This window comes from Lytechinus variegatus, chromosome 11 (genome assembly GCF_018143015.1).
Source record: "Lytechinus variegatus isolate NC3 chromosome 11, Lvar_3.0, whole genome shotgun sequence".
Lineage (NCBI taxonomy): Eukaryota > Metazoa > Echinodermata > Echinoidea > Temnopleuroida > Toxopneustidae > Lytechinus > Lytechinus variegatus.
Genome location: NC_054750.1, coordinates 12,715,245 through 12,737,957, shown reverse-complemented (window position 1 = coordinate 12,737,957; position 22,713 = coordinate 12,715,245). Strand labels below are relative to the sequence as shown.

At 36.2% G+C, this 22,713-nt stretch overlaps 1 protein-coding gene across 2 annotated transcripts in view; it reads right to left on the bottom strand.

Moving 5' to 3' along the window:
* Positions 1-20,938, bottom strand: part of LOC121423810 — a 37,896-nt gene extending 16,958 nt beyond the window's left edge. Inside the window, exons 1-2 of one of the 2 annotated variants that reach the window (XM_041619305.1) lie at positions 20,821-20,938; positions 14,003-14,309 (exon numbers count right to left, since the gene is read on the bottom strand). In XM_041619305.1, the coding sequence (XP_041475239.1) occupies positions 14,003-14,069 (67 nt within the window). In that variant the 5' untranslated portion in view covers positions 14,070-14,309; positions 20,821-20,938. Of the gene's footprint in view, positions 1-3,078; positions 3,333-14,002; positions 14,310-20,820 lie in introns of those variants that run through there. The other variant, XM_041619306.1, reaches the window with a different exon arrangement.
* Positions 20,939-22,713: the final 1,775 nt, after the last annotated feature.

The window sequence follows — 22,713 nt, the reverse complement described above, 5'->3', positions numbered from 1 at the left end:
TTTATAAAGGAGAATCACAGATTTGGGAAAAATTTCATTTTGAAGAAGCAAACATATTTTGTCTATATTGTACTTTGTAGTTGATTTGTTATATGGATAATTGAATTCATTTGCTTTCGATCATTGTTCTTGCAATGTACACAAACATTTGATTTCGGTAAGATTAATATTTATTTCTTTAAACTTACTGTACAACAGCGAAAATCAATAAGAATGTGAAAATATTTTTTTTTAATAAATAAATAGTAAAAGTAAAAAAAGTGCATTTTAAAGATCATCTTTAAATCCATTCTAAAGCTTAAGTTCAATAAAGGGTCATAATTATGTATATTTATTACAATCATATCATGTGTAGTGGCCAACAAGTTTAATTCTAATTTCTATCTAGCCCCTTCTCTAGGCAATGGCTTTCAACTATACAAAATGGTAGGTCTACATGTACCTCAAGGCTTACATGTGTTGTAGAGAACTTTGAATTTTATCATCCAAGTCTAAGAGAATTTTAAGATTGCCTAAAAAGTATGTACATATGGTTTCAGCCAGGAGGAAAATTAATTTTGAGGGTACTACATGTACCCTTGACAAAGTACATGTACTGGTTAAATAGATCTGAAAAATTAAACATTATTGCATTGAATGGGGTTTTTTAGGACTCTTTTTTTGTTATTCAGGGCTATTTTGAGCATTCCTGAGGTGACATCAGCCCAAGTACTGGGTAATCTCCCCCCCCCCCCACTGTTTCAGCTGAAAAGTCCCGCAATAAAACAAATTAACCCAGAACCTCATTTTGCTCTCGCCTTGTAAATTGCTGTCTTTTTAACAAATTTGAATGTAAACTGTAATCATCAAAATATGAGCAATGAAAGCTGCATGTACAATACACACAGGCCCTAAACAAGCTCATGTACAGTACATGTCCTACACATTATATACGGCCAAGCAATATATCACCCAGGAGGAAAGCTTGTCTTTTGGGACAGTGATTGTGATCACAACACAGAATGAATTAAACTGCCATCTGGGTGTACTGAGCCAAATGTCCTATAATGACTCATGCAAGGCTTTCACAGTTGGACAGGCAAAGTTGTTTATAAACTCCCACAGCCACAACTGGATTTTGGAGATATATTTAAAGTGTCATGTGTACATGTATGTCTCATGAATATATTTCATGTACTTTTCTTAAATCTGAAAAAAAAAATCATATCATGGATCTTAAATGTAATTAATTTCATCACAAATACCACCATACACTGTGGAAACATTATTATTTTGCCAAAATTTACCAAGAGTCGGGGGGGGGGGGGGCACTCATGTACTGTATACTATGGTGCAGGGGTGTGTCATCCTTTCAGATTTCAACTTTAGTCCTCTACATGTACAGATACATGTACTCAGTAAACTTTAAGTCACTCAAAATTTACGGAAGTATTTGCATGCAGGGAGAGGGGGGGGGGTATGGCGTACAAACATTTGAAAGGGCATCAGAGGCCATAGCCTTTGGTGGCCTTGAATTGATTTAAAGGCCTAGTCACACCGCCCGAGGGTTGTTGGAGCAGTCATGGAGCGGAGAGAAAAAATCATCACCGCTCGCTACAGTTCACCATTTTCGATTGAAAACAAAAATCGAAAACAAAAAAAAGAACAATCGAAAATGGTGAACGGTAGCGAGCGGTGATGATTTTTTTCCTCTCCGCTCCACGACCGCTCCAACAATGCTCGGGCGGTGTGACCAGGCCTTTAGCTCTGTTGTGTAGAGGACAGACAAACATGTACATGTAACCTACAATGTACAAAAAATTCTTAAATCACACTTTATGGCCCAGGAAAAAAAAAACAAATTTTACATTTTCGGGGCTACTTATCACAACTTACTGCCTACCGGTATTTAAATATTCAACATCGGATAAGCTTTGAAATTACAATGTGATTTTCCACCTGATGCTCTTGAGCATTTTGAGGGCGAAATCGCCCTGAGCTCCCATGTTATTTTTTCCCCCTGTCACAGACACTTGAACAGCTTCATAAGAGAGCTCTACCATCACTGTTAAAGGGGAATCCAGCCTTGGCCATAAAATGTTGTGTTGGGAAGGAGAAAAATAAATTAAACAGAATGGTGAAAGTTTGAAAGAAATTGGACAAGCAATAAGAAAGTTATAGCTGCTTTAAAATTGAGATCAGTAATACTATGTAGATTTCAAATTGGCAACTGGGTAAGTGAATTATGACAAGAGGCAAGGACAACTTTCCCATAGGCCATGTACTTTATTATCAGGGATTTGTGGTTTTCTCCTAAGTACCCATTCCCCTGGGGCAGTAATCTAAATATAACCCATGTAGTATATTGTTTTATGTCCTCATGAAAGAAAAATATAATTTGAAATAAAACTTTTGGGAAAAATGACATTTTAGCCATAATATGTATTGGAGTACATGGAAGAGTAGTCCTTGCCTTACATCACTATGACATCCCATATGCGGCCAATTTGAAATCTCCATGGGTATAGTGATTACCAGTATTTACAACTTTTAAAAATTCATATCTTTATTTTCGTTTGTCCAATATTGTTCAAACTTTCACCTATCAACTTGTCTGATTTTTCTTTTCCTTATAAAAACAAGTTTTTATTTGGGTTGGATTCCCCTTTAATGTATATTTGTAAACACATTATTTCCAGGACTTTTTAAAAGGATATTACATGCATGAATGCTAGATAGTACATGTACCTTATGTATGTTCATACATGTATGTATACAGCATGTACATGTACATTAAACGGCACTGTACACATGCATACTGTAGGCCTACATGTTTACAAACACCCATTGAGAATCAAGATAGATTACAAGTTTGCAGTTCATGCTGTGTACATTCTCTAATTATAATGAGCTTTCTATCTTATATCAGGTTTCCAAACCTTTAAGCTTTTAAAACATGGGTCTACTCACCATGTTCAGTAGGCCCATATTGGCACTGCAGATACTGACAGTAACATATACTGTATGTACATGTAGGCCTGAACATACCTGTACACATTCATTCACTTTCTCACACTGCATTATTGTCAAAGAACCTACCTGTATCTCCAACTTCATGTACCTGCAGTCTCCAATCTTTAATAAAGCTCACAATGAAATGCTCCAATCTACTCTAAACCCATATCTGTTATAATGAAATTTAGCCTCTAGGGTTGTTAATTATGCGTGCATGTCTACACTTTAATAGCAGGGATGACGGAGAGAGAAAAAGCCAGATGCACGCGGCTAGATTTATGTTGTGATCCTTCCTTCGATGAGATTTAAGTGCTCCATTTTATAAGATGAGGGAGCGGAGACTGACAATATTCATTCATGCCACTCGGATGTCATAAAATCAGCAGTATGCCTACATGTAGTACATGTACCTGTACACATGTACTGTAGCTAGTTGAAGCATGGAGGTAGACAGTGTCTAGGCCTGTATAAAACTGTGAAAGTCAATGATACTTCAGTGATACATGTAAAGCCTTCAATAAACTATGAAAAAATACATCACCACCAATAATCCAGTGTGTATGTTGTGTTGAGGTCTTGAAGATTCATAGTTTGCATCTTATGCATTTTTACCTCCACCTATAAACAAAGCCAGCAGCAAATCTACAATAATTTGAAGCGTTGTCAAAGACATCCGAACAACTACGTGTCTATGCGTCTACATATACATGTATATTCCTTCCATCCCACCACAGGAAATACATGGTTTGGGCCCAGAGCAAACTTTGCATCTATCGACCCTCCCAAATTCATGTAGACACCCATGTAACTGAATCCTACACTCTATTATTATTTTGTCACAACCTCTCTCTAAACACAACAAAGCTTTACCACTTAGAAGGTTTATCATGTAACAAAACCTTTCACAGCTTGGCAATATTCTGGCACAAATCAATAGTTTTTAGTTTTTACAAGACCTTGTCCTCAAGAACAGTAATTCATTTTTCCAGTGTGCTGTACCTTTCAACTTGAATAGAATTTATTCACTGTCCTGGGCTACATAACACGAAGGTTTGCGATGAATTACAAATATGGAAGAACCGCACTGATTGGTTGCTGGCCAGTATTTCAAACCTAATGCACGTGTAACATTTATATTGATTGGTCAGTTCATTTAGCGATTGATTGCTAATCTTTGTGTTACGGAGCCCAGGACTAACTTTAAAAATCACTTTCCAAATATATATAAAATAAAAATGAAAAAATAAACATCAAAAACACAACATGAACAAGTCTTGTCATGGCTGTAAGCCTACAGCCCTACATATGTAAATGTACATGTATGTTGCACTTTAATACATACATGTGAAGAGTGAGGGGAGGGGGGTGCTGTTCCAAGAAAAAAAAGGCAACTTTAATTTAAAGGACAAGTCCACCCCAACACAAGTTGATTTGAATATAAAGAGAAAAATCTAACAAGCATAACACTGAAAACTTCATCACAATCGGATGTAAAATATTAAAGATAGTTATGGCATTTTAAAGTTTCGTTTAATTTCACAAAACAGTTATACATGTATATCCACATCCTGGTCATTATGTAAATGAGGAGACTGATGACGTCATCCACTCACTATTTCTTTTGTATTTCATTACTTGAAATATGAAATATTAAATTTACTCCTCATTGTCAAGTGAAACAATGATTAATTCCTCCTGAACATGGGGAATTAGCATTGTTTACTAAATGTATTATATAGTTCATTGAAGTTGGTCCTTATTGTCAAATCTCTCAAAAATGAAAAATGGTATAATTCAAAATAAAAACAAAATAAATACCCGGTAGTGAGTGAGTAACATCATCGACTCTCTCATATGCATGTCACTGAGTTGTGCATATCACTGTTTTGTGAAAAATAAGCTAAACTTAAAAATGCCAATTATTTTACATCCGATTTTTATGAAATTTTCAGAATTTTGCTGAGATTGATTTTTCTCTATTAATTCAAATCAACATTTCTCTGGGGTGGACTTGACCTTTAAGTTTAGGGCCTACATGTACATGTACTTCAAATTGTAGAAAAGTGAATGCATGAAAGTCTGAGAGGCAAGAGCTTTATTAAAAGGCCTGTCCCTAAATTCAGCAGGAACACAGGAAATTGAAAAAGGAACTTGACTTGATGGGTGCTACAAACATGCATTAGAGCCCTTGGATATAATCTCTTGTCCAACAAGTAAACTGACAAACTACATGAAACCTTAATATTATAAACAGCATAATTTTAAACCTAATACCTGGACCCAGATTGTCCCAATTCTACAGGCCTTCAGATTTTGGTTCTTTACTTTTGAACAATAACAACAAAAAAGGGCAAAAAACATGGATCCAAGAATGAACGAATTCCCCCTTTTCCAATTTCCAGTACTTACTATGTTTACAATACTTAAAAAAAAGAAGAAATAACCTCACATGTTTAAAGGTCAAGTCCACCTCAGAAAAATGTTGATTTGAATCAATAGAGAAAAATCAGACAAGCACAATGCTGAAAAATTCATCAAAATCGGATGTAAAATAAGAAAGTTATGACATTTCAAAGTTTCGCTTATTTTCAACAAAATAGTTATATGAACGAGCCAGTTACATCCAAATGAGAGAGTCGATGATGTCACTCACTATTTCTTTTGTTTTTTATTGTTTGAATTATACACTGTTTCAATTTTTACGAATTTGACAATTAGGACCTCCTTGCCTGAAGCACAAAATGTTAAAGTAATGGAATTCCACGTGTTCAGGGAGGAATGAAACTTCATTTCACATTCAACGATGAGAAAATAGAAATATTTCATATTTCATATGATAAAATACAAAAGAAATAGTGAGTGAGTGATGTCATCAACTCTCTCATTTGGATGTAATTGGCTCGTTCATATAACTATTTTGTTGAAAATAAGCGAAACTTTAAAATGCCATAACTTTCTTATTCTACATCCGATTTTGATGAAATTTTCAGTGTTATGCTTGTTGAATTTTTCTCTTTTTATTCAAATCAAGTTTTTGTTGGGGTGGACTTGTCCTTTAAAGATGCACTAAAAACAGTATCAAGATGCACTAGGTTGCCGGCCCGGGCTAAAAATTTGTAAATAACATTTTGACAGTACTACAACACTGGTCTGCATGTAATACTTGAAAACGGGGGTTTATTTTCACGGATTTCGCGAATTGCCGATCGGCCGCGAATTTAACAACACAGGAAAATATTGCCAATATCCCCACAGGATCGCTTTGCTATTGCTCATCATGTGTAGTGAAAAAGCTGAGATATGCACCTCTATATAAAAGAAGGTTTAGAAAGTACCATCAGTGATTCAAAAAGTTAGCAAGAATTTCACTTTGTTTTATTTCTCATACAAAATCAGAGCCTTATATACAACTATTTTCTAACATAATTTGATTTATTAACTCACTTTACATGTATTTTCCATGAAATACTTTGATTTTATTGTCATCTGATTGACTCTATACATACGTATTGGCAGCTATTTGCATACTCATTAATATTCATATTGTCACATGACCAGAGCTTTTAAAGGTGTAAATTTCTGTTCACAAAATTCAACATTTTTGCACTTTTACCAACTTTTTGAAAAATGAATCTAACAAAACACCACCCCTACAGAAATTTAAGCGTGCCGCTTGCTAGTAACTAGCATGCGACTAGCAGGGCGCTCGCTTAATAAGCGAGTGCATGCTAGCGAACAGTCCCTGCTCGCTAAAAGATCGCTTAACTATTACTCTGCACGCATATTACATGCTTATTAAGCTAGCCGCATGCTACGTACTAGTATGCCGCGAGCTTGCGCAAGCTAGTCGCACGCTTTCCGCAAGCTTGAAAATTTCTGTAGGGGCAATGCCAAAGATCGCTTAACCCTATGGATTACAGGTAACATGTTAAAAATAAGTGAAATTCAAGCCACCTTTTCATGCTTTGTAACTGTTTTTACATTGGACATATTTATGTACAAAACATACATCAACATGGGGATTTTGAGGAGCATAGATTTGCATATGATTTGCACTAATTTTGATTCTTTGAAATGCTGTGGAAGTGTTTCATACATCTAACAACCAGCAAAAAATGTCGGGACCCCCGCGATTCGCGAAAAATTCTGTACGCAAAAATCACAGCATTTTTCAATTTTTTAGAAAAAAAAAGTCCTTCCATATTTTTTTTTTTTGGGGGGGGGCGCTTGCATCTGAAGTATTAAAAACAAAACATGACAAAGAAAATCCATAATACTGTTCATGTACTGCATGTGGTCTGTAATTGGTTTATAATCTGGGTTCGGTAACATAAAGATTAGTGATCAATCGCTAAATGAACTGACCAATCAATATTACACACGCATTAGTTTTGAAATACTGACCAGAGACCAATCAGTGCGGTTCTTTCACATTTGCAATTCATCGTAAACCTTTGTGTTACAGCGCCCAAGTTGCAATTTAGCAAAATCTTTTATTGATTTTTCTCAAATTGTTGGTGTTATTTATTGACAGCATTACAGCAATATTCAAAACAAGTTACACATCATGTGGAAGAGCCGTGGTGTAGTGGTTCTGACTCTCGCCTTGTAATCAGAGGGTCGTGTATTCGAATCCCACCGTGGTCTAGCGTCCTTTGGCAAGGCGTTAATCCACACTTTGCCACTCTCGACCCAGGTGCTAAATGGTATGTTTGATTTTGCCAGCTCCATAATGAGGCTGGGATGAATGCACGGGATGCTCCCCAGGGAGTGGAAATTATGTACTTTTCGTGTGGGTTTGAAATGAATCCAATGACCAGAGTATTAATATGTTGTATTAAACTTGCAAGCCATTCTGGGAAAAGCGCTATTTTGGGCTATTATTATTATCATCATCATCATTATTATATTACGATAATTCTCTTTCCGACCGAGTTAAAAAGGGGAGGAAGATTGCATTGTATAAAAATTCGGCCAAAAAGATACTGCATTTATGTAGCTTTTATGCATGCATGCACACAGTACACTGCTGAGTACACGTACACATGTAATTGGAAAGGTTTCCTGAATTCTTAACTTACATACATGTACATGTACATGTATGTATCTTTGGTGCCCACTGTATTCAGGTTGAATAATTCAAAGGTCAAGTCCACCTCAGAAAAATGTAAATTTAAATCAATAGAGAAAAATCAGACAAGCACAATGCTGAAAATTTCATCAAAATCGGATGTAAAATAAGAAAGTTATGACATTTCAAAGTTTCGCTTATTTTCAACAAAATATTTATATGAACGAGCCAGTTGCGTCCGAATGAGAGTCGATGAGGTCACTCACTCACTATTTCTTTTGTTTTTTATTGTTTGAATTATACAATATTTTAGTTTTTACGAATTTGATGATTAGGACCTCATTGCCTGAAGCACAAAATGTTAAAATAATGGAATTCCACGTGTTCAGGGAGGAATGAAACTAAATGAAAGAAAATAAAAATATTTCATATTTCATATAATAAAATACAAAAGAAATAGTGAGTGAGTGATGTCATCAACTCTCTCATTTGGATGTAACTGGCTCGTTCATATAACTATTTTGTTGAAAATAAGCGAAACTTTAAAATGCCATAACTTTCTTATTTTACATCCGATTTTGATGAAATTTTCAGTGTTAATGTTTTTTGAATTTTTCTCTTTTCATTCAAATCAAGTTTTTGTTGGGTTGGACTTGTCCTTTAAGTATTTTCTTGATTAAAAAAATCAAATTGGCTGTACATTAAAAATTGAATATTTACCTCTCTCTCTCTGAACTATCACAAACATTTACATTCAATACAAATAATGAATTCATAATATCAATAGTACTCTGCACAAAGCACATAACATTTGTTGGTTTTGAGCCTAAAATGTTGGACTATTAATTGTAGATGAAGGTTTGAGTTTGCGATTCATTGCCTGCATGTAATACTGGAAAGAATGCATTATCCCTTTGTACAGTCAGATACAAAGTACAATGTCCATACTAATAGTATAATTTAGAAAATTTATGCAATTCAATCCATGACTTGCATTATTGTACTGTATCAGAGTGGGATGCAAATATTCAGCTTTGTACTGTACATATGTTTAGGCCTACATGTATGCATGCAGTTTATCCTTCTATTCATTTCACAGCAATCAATGATTTTACATTAAAGTCATGTGTAATTTGTGTGTGTACATGTACAAAATGTCTACAAACATGTATGATTGATATACTCTTCTAAGCTTTTATATAATGTACATTAAAAAAATCTGATAGAAAAACTTGTTTTATGTACATGTAGGTCCTGTGTATCCTGTACATGTATGGATTAGGTATTCTATAAATTCTGCTACATGTACAAATGTATATAATGCCTGACCATATACATATAGATGTGCATGTACATGTACTGTAAATTACACAAATAGTGGTTGGGGCAGAATCCCTACCCAATTTGCCAAAATGATTTTTTAGGTAGTTAGAAATTGCTCAGTAATGGCAAAGCATTGTATTACTCACTGCTTAAAACATAAGCAGTGGCCAGCATGCCCAGCAACAAATGACATATCACAGGCAAGTGAGGCAACCATTATTGAAAACAAACAGAATCAAGAGCTAGATCATGTGCATGCATGTAAGTATAATCTAACCCAACGCTTCTCAACCTTTTTTAACTCGAGGACCTCTTTGACTCTCAAATATTTTTCAAGGCCAATCTACAAAAATTTTAGAAAAATTTCAATTTTGAGGCAAAGGTGTTTCGTGAAATTTGAACACAAAGCTCTGAAGCACATTCTAAATAAACAGTTTGAGAACTAATCTGCATTTGCAAAAGTCCAGTAAATGGGCCACAATAACTACGTACACGTACACAATATTCATGCACATCAGGTTCACATTAAAATTAGATCGAAACCATATAGTGTGCATTAATGCTGTAACCGATTTTTATTCCAATTCCCGATCCGATCCGATTTTCCCCTTTTTTCTACATTTTTCCGAACTCCGATTTTTGACCATTGGGGAAAAAATCGGATCGGAAAAACCAAAACATAACAAGACAAAACAAAAAAACATGTGGCGACATGTTTGCCGTCAAAATGCGCTGGTGATTTGTTTTGATCTCAGACAAAAGCGGTGGAAGGAAAAGAAGATAAAGGGGAAGAAAATTATGATTTGTTTTTATCTCCGATATTAGCGGAAAGGCAGGTGGAGAAGAAGATTATGATTTGTTTTGATCTCCGACATAATCGGGGAAGAAAAACAACGAAAAGACGATATGTTTTGATCTTAAGCGGAGGCAAATAAGATTTAGTTGAACACGCTGACATGCGCGGTAATATTTACGACTATCTGACTATACGTCCTCTAAGAGTTTACGATTACCTCCGCTATCACTACGATGTTGTAGAGAAGGTGAATATCATGGTAAACAACTCTGGATAATAATGCGTCTTTTTCGGGAGGTCAAGCGACCTTTAAGAGTTTACAATTACCTCCGCCATCACTACAATAATGCGTCTTTTTCGGGAGGTCATGCGACCTTTATGAGATTACGATTACCTCCGCCATCACTACGATGTTGTAGAGAAGGTGAATATCATGGTAAACAACTCTGGATAATAATGCATCCTTTTCGGGAGGTCATGCGACCTTTAAGAGTTTACGATTACCTCCGCCATCACTACGATGTTGTAGAGAAGGTGAATATCACGGTAAACAACTCTGGACAATAATGCGTCTTTTCGGGAGGTCATGCGACCTTTATGAGATTACGATTACCTCCGCCATCACTACAATGTTGTAGAGAAGGTGAATATCATGGTAAACAACTCTGGATAATAATGCGTCTTTTTCGGGAGGTCATGCGACCTTAAAGAGTTTACGATTACCTCCGCCATCACTACGATGTTGTAGAGAAGGTGAATATCATGGTAAACAACTCTGTATAATAATGCGTCTTTTTCGGGAGGTCATGCGACCTTTATGAGTTTATACCTCCGCCATCACTACGATGTTGTAGAGAAGGTGAATATCATGGTAAACAACTCTGGACAATAATGCGTCTTTTCGGGAGGTCATGCGACCTTTATGAGATTACGATTACCTCCGCCATCACTACGATGTTGTAGAGAAGGTGAATATCATGGTAAACAACTCTGGATAATAATGCGTCTTTTTCGGGAGGTCATGCGACCTTTAAGAGTTTACGATTACCTCCGCCATCACTACGATGTTGTAGAGAAGGTGAATATCACGGTAAACAACTCTGGACAATAATGCGTCTTTTCGGGAGGTCATGCGACCTTTATGAGATTACGATTACCTCCGCCATCACTACAATGTTGTAGAGAAGGTGAATATCATGGTAAACAACTCTGGATAATAATGCGTCTTTTTCGGGAGGTCATGCGACCTTTATGAGTTTATACCTCCGCCATCACTACGATGTTGTAGAGAAGGTGAATATCATGGTAAACAACTCTGGACAATAATGCGTCTTTTCGGGAGGTCATGCGACCTTTATGAGATTACGATTACCTCCGCCATCACTACGATGTTGTAGAGAAGGTGAATATCATGGTAAACAACTTTGGATAATAATGCGTCTTTTTCGGGAGGTCATGCGACCTTTAAGAGTTTACGATTACCTCCGCCATCACTACGATGTTGTAGAGAAGGTGAATATCACGGTAAACAACTCTGGACAATAATGCGTCTTTTCGGGAGGTCATGCGACCTTTATGAGATTACAATTACCTCCGCCATCACTACAATGTTGTAGAGAAGGTGAATATCATGGTAAACAACTCTGGATAATAATGCGTCTTTTTCGGGAGGTCATGCGACCTTAAAGAGTTTACGATTACCTCCGCCATCACTACGATGTTGTAGAGAAGGTGAATATCATGGTAAACAACTCTGGATAATAATGCGTCTTTTTCGAGAGGTCATGCGACCTTTATGAGTTTATACCTCCGCCATCACTACGATGTTGTAGAGAAAGTGAATATCATTATCATGGTAAACAACTCTGGACAATAATGCGTCTTTTCGGGAGGTCATGCGACCTTTATGAGATTACGATTACCTCCGCCATCACTACGATGTTGTAGAGAAGGTGAATATCATGGTAAACAACTTTGGATAATAATGCGTCTTTTTCGGGAGGTCATGCGACCTCTAAGAGTTTACGATTACCTCCGCCATCACTACGATATTGTAGAAAAGGTGAATATCATCGTAAACAACTTTGGATAATAGTGCGTCTTTTTCGATAAGTAATGCGGCCTCTAAAAGTTCACGACAGACTCCGCCATCACCACGATGTTGTAGAGAAGAGGCCTATCGTTGATCGGCGGTAGTGTCGCGCGCTGGAACGTCATTATCTTATTTTCCTTCCTCCGATTATGTCGGAGATCAAAACAACTCATCATCTTCTTCCTCCGCTTTTGTCGGAGATCAAAACAAATTCTGCCATCAGTGTAGCGTGCCGCATTTGTCCACGCGCCGGCCACATACAAATTTTAATGTATTTTTTTGTTTTGAATATCTTCAGATCCGATATCCGAAGCGATTCCGATTTTAGGAGCAAAACTTCCGAACCGAACTCCGATCTCGGAATTGCTCTAACTTACAACATTAGTGTGCATGATACCTATAAGCATGCTTTAGGTTAGTTTGACCCACATAGACTGATCAGACATACTGTACATGTACCATGAAATAGGTCTGTGAAAGTCAATAGTTTAATTTTCTCCTATTTTTTCTCCCTCCGAAGCTTCTTGCGGCCCACCGTTTGAGAAGCGCTGATCTAACCAACCACACAAAAACTAAACATGGATTGTAAATAAATAGGCTTTAATAGGAGGAAATTATAATTTGTTAATTCTATTGTCCACGGCAGACTGCATTTGCATATTAATGAGTCAGAAAGCAGAGGATCAAGGGTATTTGAATTCCAGTTCATCATGATTTTAATAGCCGTGAACCAGAATAGCCTAGTGATTAAAGTCGCTGCCCGGAAAGCAGTAGATGGCAGGTTCGAATCCCACTGGTTCCAAGATCGAGCATGCAATCTTCAACACATAGGAGTAATGCCATAAACATAGATTCTCGACAGTCGAAATGTACGAGTCCATTCTCATTACACTTTCTAAAAATAGTTTACTGGAAACCGATTCAGGAGACCAGTTTGGAAGATCGCTTTGCTAGCGTTCCCACTTGATCACAGAAAAGTGATTTTCAAAATCAAATCACGTAAAGCACTCTTGATGCTATGGAAACGCTATCAGTGGGTGAAACGATTCACGCAAAATTCTAAACCGCATAGGCATTCTACACCTGTCGTATGGAGAAGCGCCCTCAAAATGTGCGAAGATCGCTTACCAAAGAATGGTTGTGTCCTCACTTACACTAAAAGCAGTTTAACGAGGCAAAGCGATCTTGAAAACTACATTGCGAGGTGGTTTTCCAAACTGGTTTGGAAGATCGCTTCCACTAAACTAGTTTCCAGTAAACCAGTTTTAGGAATGCAGTGAGAACAGCCTCGATGCCTCTGCCATTATTTACAACACCAGCAATATACATGACAGTGTACGTATCTAAAGTGACCAAGCTTCTTAAATTTCAAATTATGAACCCTGGGACCTTTGACCTTATGACCTATTAAATCTCATCATCATGATCAACCTCACTCACACGCCAATGATGGATGTTAATAATTAGAAAAGCACCTTCATTTTTATTGAACTCATCAAAGATCCGGTCCAGCTCATTGAATGAAACCTGGGACCTTTGACTTTACGACCCAAAGTCATCCTCACTCAAAACAGTTCTAAAGATAGCTGTTATCAGACTACTTTCATTTTGCTGAAACTCATCTAAGATCCTGCCTAGGTGAATAGTCACACAGTCTGGGACCTCTGACCTTACATGTACGACCTAAAAATCATCCTCACTCACACAGTTCGAGAGATAGACTTACCTTCATTTTGCTCAAACTCATCCAAGACCCGGTCCAGGTCATTGGCCGCAGCCAAAAAGGAATCCATATTGAAATACCCCTCCTACATGTACATGTACCCACAATTCCTGGTTGTGTTAGAGATTGTAGTAGAAATGACTCCAGGAGTCCCTCAGACACAGCCACATGCAAGATTACAAGGGGAGGGGTGCAGACTAGCAGGCAGACAGGCAGGCAGACACGGTGACAGAACAGGCAGCAAAGCGATACAGAGAGATGCCATTGGTTGAAGGGGGTGGATTTTAAGACAGCAGCCAAGTATAAGAAGCTGATGAAACAGAAATGAAACAAAAAAAGGTTTGAAAGAAATTAATCTAAAATTAAATAAAAAGGGTCAGGTCCAGCCCAAGTCTGTAATATTAAAGTTGACTTTTAAGTTTTGAAAGTGCAAAATCAAACGAGCATAACACTGACAATTTCATCGAAATTGGATGTAAAATATGAAGAAAATTGAATTTTGCGTTTATATCACAAGTCACAACAAAGGTGAAAGCACTGATGAGCCAGTGTATGTCACATTATTTTTTTTGTATTGTTTTGATAGGAATTTGTTTTGAAGTTTTAAAGATTTGGCAATAATGAATCTCTTCATTAAATCACAGGTTGCAATGTTTGCAATTCCACATATTCTGAAAGGTATTAAGACTTTTTTCACATGATTAGGATTTTTTTTCAGATACAAAAGAAAAAGTCTGTTGGTGACATCATCAGCTCCTTCATTTGCACAATTACCAGGATTTGTATTTTTGTGAAATATTTACAAAACTTTAAATTGCTTCATTAAACTTTCTTCTTTAACCTTGGGTTTTGTCTTACTTACTGTTCAGATTTCAAAAGACCTTTTTATCAAAGGTAGACCAAGCCTTTTTAATTTTAAGGGCTATGTATTGCCTACATGTACATGTACATGTGTAGTTGTGTACTAGTCTACTGGATCACCTTTTTTGTCTCTTTCCTGTGCAGTTGAGTATGGTATTCATTCAAACTTGGACAACTCTCTGGGAATGATAACTTACATGTACATACACATTGCATGTAATCTTTAGTTTACTTCACATTTTTAATGAAATAAGGAAAGAGCATACTGTAGGAAACCTAAGAAATATGTAAATAAAAAATATAATGAAAACCCAATAATGAAATTTGAAAAAAAAAAATTAAAAACACATTTGGCTTCCCAAAATTTTAGTACAGACTTTAAGAGACCTTGACAAAGTTAAACTGAGATGGTATTCTATTGAAAAAAAGTAATGCCACAATTATAATCAGGAAATCTTGAAAAAAGTACACAAATCATTATGCACCTGTAGAACTTTCTACACAAATCACATGTACATGTACATACATGGTAGATCTTATAAACATGCAGTATCATGCAATGCCCCCTTAAAGGACAAGTCCACCCCCAACAAAAACTTCATTTGAATAAAAAAAAGAAAATTTCAACAAGCATAACACTGAAAATTTCATCAAATCCGATGTAAAATAAGAAAGTTATGACATTTTAAAGTTTCGCTTCATTTAACAAAACAGTTATATGCACATCTCTGTCGCTATGCAAATGAGGAACTGATGACATCACTCACTATTTCTTTTGTATTGTATATATGAAATATGAAATATTTTTATTTTCTCGTCATTGTCATGTGAAATGAAGTTTCATTCCTCCCTGAACATGTGAAATTCCATTATTTCAACATTTTGTACTTCAGGCAAGGAGGTCCTAATCGTCAAATTTGTAAAAATTGAAATATTGTATAATTCAAACAATAAAAAACAAAAGAAATACATGTAGTGAGTGACATCATCGACTCTCTCATTTGGATGTAACTGGTTCGTTTATATAACTATTTTGTTAAAAATAAGCGAAACTTTGAAATGTCATAGCTTTCTTATTTTACATCCGAGTTTGATAAAATTTTCAGCATTGTGCTTGTCTGATTTTTCTCTATTGATTCAAATCAACATTTTTTCTGAGGTGGACTTGACCTTTAATAATTCTTTATGAATTATGAGGGAAACCTCAACAAAATGCTTTGAATGATATTCATGTAGATAAAAGATAAAAATAAAACATGCAAACGGCAAGTGAAAATTTCAAATTTCAATAAAAATCAGATATAACATGAAAGTAATGACATTTTAAATTTTGTTTGATTTCACATAATGGTTTTGATGTCATTCCTACATGTATGACCTAGGATGGAATATTGAGTGACATCATCAACCTTCTAATTTCACTGCTTTGTGATGTTCTGTGAAAAAATATAAGCATTGTCATAAACTTTCCTCTTTTACACTAGAATTTTATGAAACTAAACAGCATATACTAAAAGCATTATTACTGTCTAATTTTCTCTTAGATTTATACGAATCAACTATTTGTTCGGGTTGATTGAAATTTTCATGGAAACGACTGTTATCAATTCCTGTAAAATGGATGGATTTTCAAACTTTCAACTGCACACAGCGGAAATTATACCTCCTCTATTTAATAGAAGAACAGAATGATACACATGTGTGTCTAATTTCTAAATGACCTCTATTACCTTTCACCTTGTGACTGCAGACAACAATCAATTACAATTAAAACATACCCTAATGTAAACCAGATGATTGACGGTCCATTTTGTTTACCAAATGCTTTCTTAGAATTTATAGACTTGTCTAGCCCCGCCAATCGGCCATCAAGCTGTAGGCCTTAAACAGTTTTTTGACTAGATCTATGCGGCTTGGTGTATACCCAGTTGTTGTATGTCCGGACAGGTTGTGCGTCCGCACAATCAATTTTAGAACTAATTTGGAAAAATTTACAAGCGAAGTTTCATCAATTTTTAGTACAAAATGTTAGGAAATATTATAGAGAACAAAATATAAGATGATTACTTCCATTGAATTCACATTTTTAGTGGAATCCAAAGACAAAGAAGGCTTCAAAAATATAGTGTCCGGACACCCGACCCCCCATCCTACCATTCCCAGCTGATGACGTCATGATACCAGTATTCATGGGCCTACTGTAGGATAGATAGATTGCACCATCACAGATGTGCTCAAATGAGTGCCTTGATCCCCACTTTTCAATGCATTGCTGCATTGAAAAGATTTCTCCACACAATATAAGTTCATTCACCTGTCAAGTGTTGACACCAATCAAGTACGCTCATCAACATATCAAGTTTCATAACAAGATTATTGGAAGACGCCAAGTCATTAAAAATAGACAGTGAAGGGGTAAGTGACAAAAAACTGTCTTCATAACAAGGACAATCTCAATTTATCAAGACATAATTTGTCTTGGTTTATGAGGATAACCTTGTTTTCTGGGAAAACGGGTGAAAAATCATGATAAAAGGAAACCCTCCCATGGGAGAAAATCTGTCCCCAAAGGAAGGGAAACCTTACCTCACCCCCCCCCCCAAAAAAAAGGGTTATCACCCAAAATATAAGGTTTTTAACCCCTCCAAAAATGAACACCCCCCAAAAAAAAATAGTTATCCCCAAAAATATAAAGCAAGGTCATTTAAAAAAAAATTGACAAGCAAAAAAAAGCTTATCACCCAAAATATAAAGGTACATGTATTTTTAACCCCAAAAAAATTAACAACCCCCCCCCAAAAAAAAAAGGTTATCATCCAAATTATAATGCAAGGTCATTTTAAAAAAAAATTGACAAGCAAAAAGAAAGGTTTTATGTAAGGTCATTTTAACAAAAGTTTGACAACCCCCCCCCCACAAAAAAGGGTTTTCACCCCAAATGTATGGTAATTTTAAACAAAAAAACAGACAAAAAAAAAGACATTGTGTCCCCGCCCTACTTTTTTCGGTAGGGGGGCTAGACGCGTCACCCACCCCCCCCCCCCCGGGATTTCCGCCCATGCCTCAAAGCACGTGTTAAATTGAAAAACAAAAACCCAAGGCCACGTACAGCCCGTTTATCTAGTCCTTGGTATTTGCCACCCCCCCCCCAAAAAAAAAAAAGAAATGTGTAAATTATGAATAAAATATGGGCAAATTAACACAAAAAAAGCATTTGGTCAAAATTAAAGAAAAAACAAATAGATATCAAAAGAAAAGAGATCATAATCAATGCTTGCTTAAGACTACCATTAAAGGAAAAGTCCAACCCAACAAAAACTTGATTTGAATAAAAAGAGAAAAATTCAACAAGCATAACACTGAAAATTTCATCAAAATCAGATGTAAAATAAGAAAGTTCTGACACTTTAAAGTTTCGCTTCATTTCACAAAACAGTCATATGCACATCTCAGTCTGTATGCAAATGAGGGAACTGATGACATCACCCACTCACTATTTCTTTTGTATTTTATTATATGAAATATGAAATATTTTTATTTTCTCATTGTCATGTGAAATTAAGTTCCATTCCTCCCTGAACAGGTGGAATTCCATTATTTTAACATTTTGTGCTTCAGGCAAGGAGGTCCTAATCATCAAATTCGTAAAAATTAAAATATTTTATGATTCAAACAATAAAAAACCAAAGGAATAGTTAGTGAGTGACATCATCGACTCTCATTTGGATGTAACTGGCTCGTTTATATACGGTGTAACTTTGTTAAAAATAAGCGAAACTTTGTTTTGAAATGTCATAACTTTCTTATTTTAGTAATCTGATTTTGATGAAATTTTCAGCATTGTGCTTGTCTGATTTTTCTCTATTGATTCAAATCAACATTTTTCTGAGGTGGACTTGACCTTTAATTAATTACGTGTTGAAATGCAATCAATATATCATGGTGTTCGATTTCTGGCATGAAAAAAATGGTCATGTTGGTGTCATCTTTTTCCCCTTCTGAAACGAAAATTATCTGTAATTTAGAGAAGCCCTGACGAACACCGAGCCGATGTAAGAAGCACTTTAGGGAATATTTTATATTTTTTTGGTCAATTTCTTCCAATTTTATTTTCCGTAAAAAATAATGATAAAAAAATCACCATTTTTGGCATTAAGATCAACCACTACTCAAATTGTAAAGTTTATGAGGCTTATCAATAATCCTGCATGTTTGCGAAGGCACGATTGTGTGTGTACTTGAGTTTTGTCAGACGTGTATCAGTCAGTTATGATTATTTACGTCTGGGACCGACCTTTAACGTCACCATCCGAAAGACGTGACCATGGGTCGAACCTCGAACCTCTGCATCGATTTGTAACTTTCCCACAGCTTGGATTACAGGCGGATGCCACAACGCCAAGTTCACAGATTGTGGCCGACCCGGCAGTAGCCTCCTCGTTGACGTTGCGTATTGACATTCTCCGATATGTGTTTGCGGTACTGCTGGCGCTGGCAATTGAAAGGCGCACTGTGCCAGGGGCCCGTTTCTCAACACCGTCATAAGTCTAACTTCTTGACTAAATCGGGGATAGTGAGCTACTTGTCCGCTAACCGTTTCACGAAGCCCTCTTTACCAAGATCGTGTACAACAACCTCACTAAATATTTATGACACCTCCGAACCTGTCACAACCTCTTTCTTAATGACGTAGTGGCATCACGTGGGTAGACTATGACATGCAAAAGTGCCTAGAAATGTGAAAATTATAATCTTACGTAATCAATCAAAGATGTTGAAATTACATTAAAAAAACAAGTTGGATAATGCATTCTATGATCATGGTAATACAAAGAATCTACAAAAACTGTTGGTAATACTCCACAAAACCATTCATTTTGAAATTAGTAAAATAATCTATTTGATAAAGATTCTACCACGTCAGGCCATCCATAAATGGACTCGTATTTGTCGTTTTCAGACCCCTATTAACATTTTGATAAATTCTATCTCTAATTTATGCATAGAATTTGTCGAATAGTAAGTTTCAGTATCTAAGATTTAAAAGAAAATTGTTAAACTATATTTTGATGTTTGGAATCGTAAAATACCGTATAATTATCATCATTTTACAACGAAAACCGTTATGGTTTTACTTTCGTAAACTATTAAAATTGGATATCCCGGGGGTACCCATCTCAACGTCCACATGTGATTTTTTAGTCACGAGATCAATTATTCATAATTCCATTTTCTCAGCAATTGAATGCTCAAGTCTTCATGGTCTAAGTATGTATGGTGCATAATATACCTGTGCTATTATTCTTAAAAGATGAAATTCCCAATTCATCACAATATTTGCAATTTTGTTATAATTTTTCTTTTTGAAAATTATGCTATTTTGTGACTAAGGCTACGTCTCGTCTGCTCTTTTTACCGATAATATCGATATCAAGGTATTTTAGTTAGGAAGCCTTTCGAGAAACGGGTTTAGTAAGATTGGAACTAACTCCGTGGTTGGTGGATAAAGATATGACTAACTTGTCCAGACTCCAGGTGTTGAGAAACGGGCCCGATATGATGTTCAAGTTCTGGCTGGTACGTATACGGTACGGTATAGCAGATAGGCGATAGGCCTACTCACTGCTCCTGACCTGCCAGGTCCTGCCTACTACCTGGTAAAATGTCACTTAGGTAGGTATATGGCTTATATAAATGCTATTGTAATTTACAAGTTACATGGAGTCGTGACAATATTTATTCACATAGTGTGCATAAAGCCATGAGATTTTGCACATGCCGGCAATACGAATGACACAAAACACTCTACTCTCAGTCTCAGTCAAAACAACAGTGATGATGATGGTTAACTAATTTCAGTGACACTGACGTCGGATTTTCTTAGGAAATTTTAATGGAAATACATGCAAATTTACGATACAAGTTCACAGATGTATTGAAAACTACAATTATATACTTACTATCAAACTTTAGATAGCATTTATTCACACTTTACTGTAATATTTGTTATGGCGAAATACAGATTATTTCCGTCATTGCCTAACACGGCAATACAGCTGACAGACACACAGTCTCGATTGGATGGATCATGTGCGCATGCGCAGCGGCCGGTAGGTCTCGGCCAACGAACGTAGAGGGCAGCAACACACAAGCGTGTTGCTCTAAGGAAGGTCAACTCGATACGCGCATGCAACTGAGCTGCGCGCATATTTTATTGTTCATGACAACGAAATCAAATGCCGATCAAATACAACAACAAATTAGTAGTGATCAAGAAACGAATATGAAAGAATATGACTACAACGATATCAAAGATAACATTAAAAAATATGTTGAGGGATATACATAAATATGAAAACATACTTTGATATTTAAAACTTTACAAATGCAAGTTTCAGGAAACTAAAATCATTACCAAATCGGTGATTGTTGTTATCAGCGATTTCACCAGACGGCTGAATTAGGTGATTTGCGCCGAGACGATTTTGTGACCACTCGCAAAGCATTTCGGGATTGAATATGTCCCCCTTATTTTCTCTGGGCTCTTCGCTGAACCCATCATCATTCTATCCTTAAGCTACATTATGCTCCGTCGTCTGCTTAGATTTCAACCCCCTAGTCTAGCACTGGTACTTGTTCTGCTAGGCGTCGATCAGCATTTATCTGCAGTCCATATAGGCCGTGACTCATTTATTTATTTATTTATTATAGCAGGCAGCAATGCCAATGGGTATTAAAAAAAATAATTCACGTATCTACCAATAGTATATTATCATTTCTTTTCACCATTGTCCCCAAAACTTATAAATTTAGAAATACATTCCAATCAGTAATAAGTGAAGTCCACATCTAACCTAGATCTTGATCATGTTGATCGATAGACCAAAAGCTTCAGTCTCTGTATTTTGGTTGCTCTGCTGAACTGCGCTGGCTCACTCACCGATAGAGATTATACTATAGTAAAATGTCAGAAATTGTTGAATAAATCCCCAGAAACGACGGTTATTCCTGTCTAGTTGATCGATAGACCCAATTAGTCTAAAGATCTAACTTTATTTGTCTAACTAGACAAATGCTCTGACCAGTCTCGATCTGTTTGTTGAAGATGTTGTTCCACACTGGATATCTAAGTAGATCTAGAATATATATAGATCTAGCACGACTAGTCTATGCAACAATAAAAAAATACTAAAATAATAATAAACTCAAAACAGATGAATTCCACATTGTCTTTTATAGTATAGGACGCCTAAATCATTTGAGGGTTGGTCCATGCAAGCTAAGTTTGGTTCAATTAAGGCCAGCCTGCATGGGCTAGCCGCTAGGAGGTTATGATTTTTTTTAGTCCGTACGTTAAATGCCTACAGGGTAAAATCTAGATCTAGAACTAGAAGATTTAATGGTTGACAATTAAGTTACCGTTAGGCCTTACCGTTAGGCATGAGAATTAAAATTCAGTTAGATAATGCATAAAAATAAAATCACGACGAGCTTAGTCACTTTGCTCTTTCACTTTCGAAATTTCTCCAAAAAAAATACGCGTTCTGCCAGCCAAGCCCAGGCCATGCAGGCCCAGGAAAATTTACCAATTCTTGCAATATGGCAAACAAATTATGTAAAAGTCTTTGATTGCACAGAATCAATGGTCAAATTAAGATATGGATGCTGTCTATCAAATCTACTTTCTGCCCAAAATCATAAATTAAGATGGTGTATAATATCCAGCTCCCATTTCTTCTAGTCTAGGCCTAGATCTAAGTATAACTAAGGTTAAGTCTAACGCAAAACGATGATGGCACTCTGCAAACGATGTAACATTGCAATCAATTTCCCAGAATTGGCTGATTTTTCTT